Here is an 11,499-nt window from a genome sequence, read left to right as displayed (position 1 = left end):
AGTAAGCGTTTTCCTTCACACTTGTACATTCACCATTACTTTCTTGCATGCAATGCCTTGAAAGCTGAACTGAAGACAGCCATGCGGATGCTGGCAGCCCCCTGCTCCTGCAGGGTCCTGCACTAAAAAAAAAAAAAACTTCTGACGTACGCAGGGCCCTGAGTTATCATGCAACTGATCTCCTTTAAACACCAGAGAAAAACCATGAGCGAACAACTATATCATTGGAATGGGAACATGAGTTTATCCATTGTTTCTTCCAAGCTAGAGTTGGGACGGAGGCTGTGGCATTCTGGGCTGTCATGATAGGAGTTTTGGTACGGTCAAAGTACGGCATAGAATGAACACGAGGGTCATGTCATGCTAGGATTTTAGCACGGTGGGTGTACCGGCACATCACGATGGTTTTAACTGTGCACGTGCCAGCACAGTATGAAAATGGCACGACACAATCTGCATGATCAGTTTTTTTTTCTTATTTTTTAATCTCTTTGATATAAAATATGAGACACTAAAAAAGATGTATGAGCATGAGAGATACAAGTGTGAAATGATAAGAAATAAATATGTAAGCATTATTACGCGATATGAAGTATGTGTGAGTATGAGATAAGCATTATTACGCGATATGAAGTATGTATGAGTATGAGAGACATAAGTGTGAGATAGTAAAAGATAAATATATAAATATTGTTAGACGATATGAAACATGGCAAGACGACGGTTTGGCGTGTCGAGAACCGTGCTTGAATCTTTCTAGAGTTAACTCGTGTCGATATGGTATAGTATAATAGATCAATCGTACCTAATGAGCATGACACGGTGCGGCATGAGGCACGATGAGGCCCAGCCTCAGCACGGCCAAGTCCCAGCACTATTCCAAGCTGTGGCAGGCGACGAGATCATTACGCCAACTGTCGCACAAATTCGCCCTACGCAGCCTGTTCAGCATCATCGCTCAGCACGAAGCATTATGGAGTGGTGAGCCCATGCATGCTTCGCGCCGGCGGGGCAGGCAGGCAACTTCTTGTTTCATCGAGCTCTCATTCGTCTCAGTTAGGACATGGAAGAAGCATGCAGATAGCGCTCCTGGATGTGGAAGATTCGACCACCTCGCGTGGGAACCTGTACTTTATAGTATGCAGCAAGCACTGAATCGAATGCTGCAGATGAAGTTGTTTAGTTGTAGATAGAGTTTGCGGCCCATTGGATCGGCCTCATGGTTTCAGAAACCAACGGTAACCGGCCGGCAGGTCAATTGGAATCCTCAACGCCGGTAGGATCATGCATTCGAGCTAGATGGTTTGGCTTCCATCTGAAATGAATAGGTAAATTTCTTCAGAGCGGTCGGTGCTATTTACTGCAAAACTCTCGCGTTCCAGGCATTGTAATTTCGCGTGTGATGCTGCTCTCTCCTAATGCAAAGCAAACGCTGTACTACTTAACATCGTTAAACAGCTGTTTGTATGGAGTTTAAGGTTCCTTGTGTACTCAAAAGGAGAAAGAATCAATGCAGTGCGCTTGTTGTTATTGCTCACAGGTGGTGTTCGTACGTCCAGATGTTGATTAGGCCCCGAAAGTATTATTAGCCGCCAAAAGCGCCACGTTTTCGCCCTTTAGTTGCTGAGCGCTGCTGCTGTGCGTGTACATATTTCAACAGTGCCTGAAAAAATTCAGTAACTGGACAATGGACAATGATCTTCGTCAGGCTGACACAGAACAGAGTATATACTGAATTCATGGGGGCCAACCATCCTTAACAAGTTAACTGCAACCAACCTGAATCAACATCTCATCAAAGTACAGAGTTCGCAAATCGCGCAGCCAAAATTTAGGTATCTGTGGATGGATCTCGGATGGAATCAAACGTACGTGTTTTGGGCAAGGCTGCACTAATGTTGTCTTCACCTAGCAGGGCTCTGAAATACCGGAAGGAAAAATTCCATTAGTCATACGATCGTTCATTTATATTGAGATTTGTGTTAGAGAGTTATATAAAAAATTATAAAATAAATAAAATAATCAAGAGATAGATAAATATTAGATAGAAAGGATAAAGGGACAAGATAGTGTGTCCACGTCCTTTTGAAATTGCCTTTCATTTAAGAAAACTCACTTGTCACTCTTGAAACCCTTCTTGTCCTGAGACGGTCGAGAGTAACTGCAGGTTGATGATCCTGACAAGGGGGTCAGTCAATTCAGCAGGTTCTTACTCCTGCTACATTAGTCTCGAATCATTAAAAAAAATAGAAGAGTGTTAGATTACTTAGTCCATTCGGTCCGAAATAATTATTGTTCTAAATATCGATATGATCTTTAAAATACAACTTTAACTGTTTTTTAATATATTAATAAAATATAATAAAAGTATATTATTACAAAATTATTTTTAAACATCTGACAGTATCATTTTTAACTGTCCAAACTTAATACATAAAAAAATAATTTATAGCTTTAAAATATTTGACTGCACACAACCAAAACGATATTTATTTTTGACCTGAAGAAACATGCAAATGACCTCGCACCTTGCAGCTTAACTGGCGGCGCTTCTTCCACAGCTGCTGAGCAGCAGAGCGGTCTTGGGGCGAGAGCTTGGCACCTCCGACTGACCATCTTGGGGGTCGATCGTATGATCGGACGGCCACAAAGGAGCAGGCGTCCGGAAAGATGCCATCATCAGAATCAAACGACCTGATTAGGAGCTAAGCGGAGATGATTAAGCTGCTAATCAAGGTGCCCTCATGCCAGCCAGGACTCGGAAGCTCACACCCAAACGGGCGCCCAATTAAACGCATGCTCTTGTCACTGTACAGCTGTTCGCGCGCGGATCTGGTAGTGACTGGGCGTTTGGACAAGTGATCTTCGAACTCAAATGTGCTGTTTGGAAAAGTGGGAATTTTACAAGATCTTTACAGAAATTCAAATATGCACCGTAGATATTTTTGTGTCCCAAACAGAGCCTGAGAAAAGCTCATAGTCCCATCGATCCAAACAAGCCCCAGGAGAAAAAACATTCACTTAGGAGGAAAAAAATGCATGGTTACAAATTACAATGGCTAGCTTGAAATGGCTGTCGGAATGCACTAAAATCTTTCTCCAGCGGGCATGAGCCTCCGTAATCGAGATTTCTTTTTTGGAGGGACAAACAACAGTGCTAGTAGCACTCTGCAGAAGAACAGAGCATATTGATTCGAAGAATTGAAATCGAAATGGGAGATTTTTACATTGAGATGTACATGGATAACCTCGTCCAGACTCGAGAGAGATCTTATTGAGAGAAGAAAGAGAAATGCAAATGTCTATCACATGAACCGATTAGAGAGGATCCAGTCAACGGCGCCGACATAGCAGCGTTTTGGGTAACAAATGGTAATCGCTCTTCAATTAGCAGCACCGACGCCGAGGTTAATACGGATCGCAGAATGATTTACCGCCGCAGCTTCGAGAAGCTTCGAGCTCCGGCGGGCCTGGCCGCCGTCACGGCCGCGCGGGGGCTCTCAGCACGCGTAGTACTCGACGAGCTCGTCGAGGGACTCTGGCTGTGGGTCGGCGTTCTCCAGCATCCAGAGCATGTGCTCGAACAGAACGACCTCGCAGCCGACGACGGTGCCGGCGGAGCCCCCGGGTGCGCCGCCGGTGCGGTCGACGAGGGTCTGGAACAGCGGGTGGCCCATGAGCTCCTCGGCGACGAGGTACCGGCGGCGCGACTTGCCGACGTACACCGGGTGCCGGCCCCTGGGCACCTCGTCCGCGCCGTGGAACGACGCCGCGCGCCCGCCGCCGGAGACGGCGCGGCCGTCGTCCTCGCCGGGCGACGGCTCGCGGGAGATGCGACTGGATGAGTGCCACCTCCTGATCATGCACCTCAGCTTGCTCAGCCCGCCCTTCGCCATCCGCCTCCTCCCCTTCCTTGGATACTACGCGGCGCCCAACAAACACCACACGCGCACGCGCACGGGCAATTCAACAAGTAGAGAGAGAAAAGGAGAATTGAGGAAGAGGGTGACGATGATTGGGATGGCAGGGGAGGCGACGGGGCTGCTTATATAATCGGAACGGAAGGAGTTGAAGCAGGGAGGTGGGGCCCGCAAGTCGGCGGGAGGTAATGCTGGCGGGGAGAGAGAGAAAGACAGCTCGCCGCTTAGCGGGCAACAGGGCAGAGGCAACTGGCCGGGGCTGCTTTGTCCGGAGCGGTTCGGAGAGGCTATACCGCGCCGGCTGCATGCATCATGCGTCTTCTCCCCTGCTCCCTCCCTCCGCCCGGCATCTGGTGGGGGCTATAAACTCTTTGCCACTTTTATATCGCAAGTTCTCAAATGCCATTCTACCGAAAAGATTTAATAAATTATCACCCGAGATCACTGTATTGTTAAAACTTTGCCACTTTCGTTGACGATCTTAGAGAAATATTCCTCTAGACATATGGATAAATTGATTGAAATGCTCTTCTTCTTCACCCTTTTCCTTCTTCTCGGTAAATGAACATGCGCTGGCATTCTCCTACTACCCGGTTGAGCTGTTACGGCTCCTCCCACTGTGTGGCTCACTAAACTCACAGAGCTCGCCCTAGCGACAAACATGTATCTTTTTTTTCTCTTTCGTTGCCCACTAATTTACAACGATTTTAGGGTTCCTACGATATGGAAAGCTCCCATCACCGCCCCCGCAAAACTGCAAGCCACCGTCACCACAAGGCAATCTCTGAACCGAGCTAAGGAACATGGTGCAAATCATTGTCATCGCCAAGGCCGGGAGCTTCCCGGCGACCAGGTCGACGAGGACGACAATAACAAGAACTGGAGCTGAAACCAGATTCCTAGCTACTTTGTTGTCCTCCTCGGTGAGATCAGCATCCGCAGGCGCATCGATTTCTAACGACTCGACATCAATTTCAATGCTACAGATAGAACCCAAAGAATCCGACTATTTGGCGATGGTATCCTCCATGACGACAACCGTTTGATTGGATGCCACGACTAGAATATGAGGAATTCGTTTTATGGCTCCTTTCTTCGACGGCCAAGAGGAGGCCTCACTTCTCTTGTCAGAATTTGAGCAGCTTGGCCTGCTCAGCTCTGTCTTGACCTCAACCTCTCGGATCGGCGAGACACACCCACGATCGTCCAAATAAAGAGACATGTTGGTCATCACTAGTTGCGACCACTGAGGGAATGAGGACGACCTCACGGATTTGAGCAAGAAGAGCGAGAAGGAGGCTATGGTGATGACCGCAACCATCTTCTTGCTCCAGATCACAAGGAGCACAAGGGACACCACGCCGCTAACCGCGAGGATGCCTAGGCCAAGGCCACAGCTGCCACCGCCTTTGCTGTGACGGACGGGGAGGGCGAGAGGCCAGCGCGGGAGATACGCAGCACGACAAGAAGGTGGTGGAGGTGGTCGGAGGGGTGGTCCTTGAGCAGGCTGGGCATCGATGGCCACGCCCGTCATCGGAGAGCATAGGGGAGACTGGCGCACCGGCCGGAGTGGGTTCTGGGTTGATTGGGTTCTTGGCTTTCCTATTGTGTTTGGCACGTGGATGTCGTAGATGCGCGCGGACACGCAACGCTGGGGCACCGGCGCTAGCATCCAGAGCATGGCTGCCGCTGCCCCTAGCCTTAGCCCAAGAGAAGGAGAGAAGCACGTGAAGATGAAGAAGGGCATAAAAAATATTTTGCACTCGTCGCCACATCACAGGGAGGAATATTACTCTAAAATGCTACCAGCCAAAAATGGCAAAGTATAAACAATTCAGTGGATCCAGTGACAATTTGTCAAAGTTTTTTTTGGTAGGTGACATTTGAGAATGTGCCACTAGTAAGAGTGACAAAGAGTTAATTGCCCCTATCCGGTGGGATGCCCCTATCCGGTGGGAGGCGCCCGCGGGAGAAGAGAAATGTAGGGTATTTTTGGTTTCTTTTTCATCCCTGCCTACTAATTTTGCTTGGTAAGATTAGACAAGGCAAATTTTGTTAAAAGAGGAGAGCCAATTTAGCTCTCTTTCAAAAGTAAGAAAATCATTGTCCACCTTGTCTAAATTCAAACCAAATATGTTTACTTATCGTCTAACCTTGCCTAAGCAAGGATGGACGAAGAAACCAAACATACCGGTAGCTGCCTTCTGCCGCTCAAGCTGCTAGCTAGCCACATTCAACGATACAGGATTTTCTTGCAAGAATTTGGAGGGGTTAACGTTCAAACCGTATCCAGATGTGCGAAATGCATGGAAAATTACCGTGCTCCAAAGTCTAAACTAGTCTAGCTCAACCACTCAGAACAACGGAAAATGAAATCAGTCAATGATTTTACTGCCACGCATCGTGTCTAAAATCGACGAGGAGATTTTAGGCGATGTACCATCTACGACGGTAAGGAGAGATTAGGGTTTAAGGTTTTCACCTACAAATTTTTTCAACGAGAATTTATAACTTACGACCTTAAAGCGAGGACGGTGAGTGTGGCAGACCGATCTGATAAGAGGAGGCATGGTGTGGCGGCGGCGACGCCACCGGCAAATTTGGTTAATAACCGTGGAGCTGGGTACAGCTTGCTAGAGATCTCATCAAACTGTGTGCTTGACTGCGGTCCCCGCGCACGAGTAACTGCGAAAGAGTACCAGCTGTAGTGTATGCCTCCTACATGCCTTCGTTCCGCCGCGACGGTGGCCTCGGCCAGTGCCCAGTGGCAAGGAAACATACCAGTTGGTCCTGTGCTGTTACTGCTATTTGGCTGTACCTGTGGCGTGTCCATGAACCTGCAGGAAGGGGAATACAAAAACAATTGGTGCTCTGCAAAAAAAAAAAAAAAAAAAAAAAGAGATGTAGGCAACAAATATGTCTGACCAGGGCATCAATGCAGCTAGCTTGTGTGCAAGCTGTATCCAAAAGTAGTACTGGTACTATGGCCTATAAAACGCCATGGATTAGCTGGACCACTCAGCACTGCCCCTATTTGGCAAAATCTATGTACCAGTCGGGACCTCTCACTTCAAAAATAATAGATGTATTTTTTTTAAAAAAAATCAAATTTTACTTACTTTAATTTATATTTAATCAAATTATAAGAATGTTGTAGGCGACGGCAACGGTGACAGGAGAGAGAGAGTTAAGGGAGTGAGGCGGCAGGGGTGTGGCGGGGACGTGGCCGATGGCCCCTTTTATAGGCGGAATAGGGTGGTGAGGTGTGGCAGGGTGCTGTAGAGGGGGATGCGTGGCCAACAGTAACGGCGATTTTCGGTGGCGTGCACCAACGAGACGGGATGTTATGGATGGCGTCAGTAGCGAGGACAGTGAAGGACAACGGCAGTTGTGGCTACATTATTGGCGAACGACAGCTGTCGGAGGGTTAGCTCCAATCGCAGGGATCCGGATGGACCCCTTTTTGAGATTCGGCCGAGGGATGATTTTGAATCTGTTTTGCAGGTGAAATAAATGGATGTGAATGCAATGGCATGTGGGGTGGAATGATCGAGCGCGGAATGAAGTAAATGCACTGGGGATTTAGACAAGTTCGGGCCGCACGGAGGCGTAATACCCTACTCCTGTGTGGATGCTATAAATGCTCTGAGAATGTCTCTCAGAGATGTTTGCTGGTTACAAGAATGTTTGTCTATCCTAGAGCTTCGGGCTCCTTGTTCTTCGGTGGTCTCAACTTTTATGCTTGTATGAAGAGGTTCTTCTGTCTTCTCCCAAAATCAATCTCAGTTGACCAGTTATGGGTTCCTTCCCCTTCAAATTCAGATTGTTTTTGTCCGTGCCCGTCGACTCTCTTAAATACCCGCCGGTGGTAGCGTGCCCCGAAAGGGAGGGCACGAGTTCCAAGGCACCATAAATGGAAAAGTGATCATTATGGGCTGCTGCGCGAAGTGACGGGGGGTTGAAAACGCCCCCCCCCCCCCCCCCCCGCCCTGTCTTCGGTCGTCATGATGGCGCTGGCAACAGTCGCCTTGGAGAGGGCCCACCGGGCAGCCGCAGAGCGGCCCGGCATGCCCGTTCAGTCTTGTACGCCTGTCACAGCAGGGCGGCAGGCGGGGCGCCTCGGGCCTCGCGACGCTATCCCGAGGCGCGCCGGATGACGCGGGATGAGACTCGTGCATTTAATGTCCCCACGCCCTTCTGCCAGAATATGGCAGGGACTGACACCGAGCGTGGCGGCCCCGCGCACTCTCTCCCGGAATCGACTGTTCGGGTCCTCGGGGAACCGAGTGCTCGGGGGCCACTGTTCGCAGCCCCGAGCACTCTCTCCCGGAACTACCTTCTTTAGGTCCTCGGGGTACTCGGGTGCCCGGGGGCCACCGTTCGCAGCCCCGGGCACACCCTTCCCGGTACTCGGCTCTTCTGGTCGTCGGGGGACTTTTGGTGCTCGGGGGCCACTGTTCACCTCCCCGAGCACTCTCTTCCCGGTTACTTGGTCTTCGCAGATCATCGGGGAACCCGGGTACTCCGGGTCCACTGCTCGTGGCCCCGAGCGCCCTCTCCTGAGACTTAGTCTTTTCGTACCTCGCGGAGATGAACCCCGCGGGAAGGTGCCACGTGGCGGATTGCTGGCCTGGCCTCAGGATTCGGGGACCCCTGGTTCCTGATTCACCGACAACGGCTGACGCGACTGGAGAGAAGACAGGGGAAGAGAGAGGATAGAGAGATCCTATCTATCTATTTATTATTTTAATATTTAAGAGAAAAATGAGTCATCATGTTAGATCTCAAGATCACGAAATTATCACATTAATAAAAAAAATCTAGACCACTTATTGTTATGAATAACTAATGGTTTAGATTAAACAAAAAGTCTATATCAAATATGATTAATAAATAGGTAAATTTAGAATTAAAAATTATATAAAATTAGCAGTTTGATTTCTATACGGTTTGAAAAGCAAAATATGTAAATAAAGATTCTAAATAAATTAAAATAAATAATAATTGAAACTAGTTAGAATAGAAAAAAAGAAGGATCCATATCAAATATAGTCTTAGAAAAATCAAATTATTATATAAATCAAATATCTAAATAAATAGTCTATGTAAAATACAATTAATCAAATATTATCGTGATAAAATATTACAGCAAGATTAGCCACGCTATTATCATGGACCACCTTGCTAGTTTTTTATATGGTATGAAATACGGGTGTCACAACCCCTATATAGGAATTAATTATATACATACAAATTAAAGCGGTATTATCAAGAAAAGATATATGCATAGTAAACAAAAGAACATGACTTACAATATTTTTTTTAATTATGGAATAAACATTATCCAAGTCTTTACATCTCATGATGATTTACAGTATCCTTGCAAAATGGTTTGTGGATTAGAGTTGTTGGCTGGTAACCCAATACCGTTGACTAGATGATACTATTTGGTTAAGCTACGAAGGCCGTGAAATAGGTACGTAATCTAAAACGATCCGCTCCAAATACTCACACCAGTTTCTCTGGACGTCGAACACTTTTTAAAATAAAAGAAAAAGCTTGTAAGAAGTGTCCGATAGTTTTTCTTAACAGATACTATATGCTATTCTACACCCAACCAATCCAGTCCACCGCGCCTACCATTGCAAGCCGTCACCCCCCGCCCCTGTCCTGAGCACTCGCGCCGCGTGGCCCCCGCCCCAAGCTCCCCCACTGCCGTGCGCATCCCTGCGCTCGCTTGCACTGCTTGCCATGTGTCACCCTCGCCTCCGTGCTCGCGCACCACCATGGTCTGCATCAACTATTGAAAGCTACTAAATGATTTAAAACTACTAATAACTAGTGAACAAACTAATTATATTACTGATATTATTGATAAAACTACTGAATAATTTTACTGTGACTTAAAACTATTGAACAACTACTAACGCTACTGAATAAAAACTACCGACACTACTGAATAACTACTAACAACTACTAACACTACTGAATTATTTATTATTACTATGAATTGTAATTACTGAATACTAAACTATTAACGACTACTGACACTACTGAATATTTTTTCTATAACTTGAAACTACTGAATATCTACTGCCATAACTACTGAACAAAACTACTAACAAGTACTAAAACATCTGAATCATAGTAAAATTTTACACTATTACTTAAAAACATTTAAACCATAGTAAATTTCTAACCTATAGTAAATTTAATTTTTAATCCATAGTAAATTTAATTTCCAACTTATAGCAAATTTTTAACTTATAGCAAAATTACTAAAAAAAATCCAAGTCATAATAAATTCTCACACTGAATAACTACTGAAAAATTACCGAACGATAGCTATCGGACAACTAGTTAAACAGGCGGTGCAGGACGAGCAACACGTGACCGACGTGTGTGCGCGGGGCGAGCGAGCTGGGCAGCCACGTGGCTGGCTTGGCTAGGCCAGCTGCTACAGTAGCCTGCGAGGGAGTGGACTGGCCTACATACTACAGTAAATAACAGAGGAGGAATATGAGCCGGATTGGTTTGTTAGGTTGGATCGTAGGTGATATATATATATATATATATATATATATATATATATATATAGGAAAACTAGTATGTACTCCTAGGTGTATGTACTCCCACCTCTCATATACCACTTTTACACATGAGTTATACTTCTTTATCACTTTAAATATACTTCATTAGTAATTATAAGATACTACAATACAAATCCCACGAAATTTTTTATGAAATTCCATGATTTTTATCTTAATTTGCGTATATACTTCTTTTATGTATAAAAAAGAGTATATAGCAAAAATGAAAGGCTAACATTGAATTTTTTTTCATACAACTCATATTGGAGTATCTTAGAATTAGTATTAGAGTATACTAAAAATGATAAAAGAGTATAAAGTGTTTGTTTAGGTGGTATATTGCATGTGGGAGTACATACTCCTAGGAGTATAGAATAGGTGTCCTATATATATATATATATATATATATATATATATATATATATATATATATATATATATATATATATATATATATAGGAAAACTAGTATGTACTCCTGGGTGTATGTACTCCCACCTCTTATATACCACTTTTACACGTGTGTTATACTTCTTTATCACTTTAAATATACTTCATTAGTAATTATAAGATACTACAATACAAATCCCACGAAATTTTTTATGAAATTCCATGATTTTTATCATAATTTGCGTATATACTTCTTTTATGTATAAAAAAGAGTATATAGCAAAAATGAAAGGCTAACATTGAATTTTTTTTTCATACAACTCATATTGGAGTATCTTAGAATTAGTATTAGAGTATACTAAAAATGATAAAAGAGTATAAAGTGTTTGTTTAGGTGGTATATTGCATGTGGGAGTACATACTCCTAGGAGTATAGAATAGGTGTCCTATATATATATATATATATATATATATATATATATATATATATATATTTGTGTTTCTATCTCGTATCGGTCATGGTCCGATGATCCGAAGAGACGAGTGAGCGCGCACGTGTTCTTCTAGTCATCTCATCTATACATATTAAGTAAATGAAAG

General features: G+C 44.9%; 1 protein-coding gene across 1 annotated transcript; it reads right to left on the bottom strand.

Annotated features, from left to right (window-relative positions):
- Window positions 1–2,943: 2,943 nt before the first annotated feature.
- LOC133895807 (auxin-responsive protein SAUR76-like) lies at window positions 2,944–4,003 on the bottom strand. The gene has a single exon (XM_062336325.1). The coding sequence runs from the start codon at window positions 3,894–3,896 to the stop codon at window positions 3,501–3,503; it is 396 nt and encodes a 131-aa protein (XP_062192309.1). The 5' UTR covers window positions 3,897–4,003; the 3' UTR covers window positions 2,944–3,500.
- Window positions 4,004–11,499: the final 7,496 nt, after the last annotated feature.

This window comes from Phragmites australis, chromosome 16 (assembly GCF_958298935.1).
Source record: "Phragmites australis chromosome 16, lpPhrAust1.1, whole genome shotgun sequence".
In the NCBI taxonomy this organism is placed as follows: domain Eukaryota; kingdom Viridiplantae; phylum Streptophyta; class Magnoliopsida; order Poales; family Poaceae; genus Phragmites; species Phragmites australis.
Note: the sequence above shows the minus strand (reverse complement) of the source record. Positions and strands in the feature narration are given on the sequence as shown.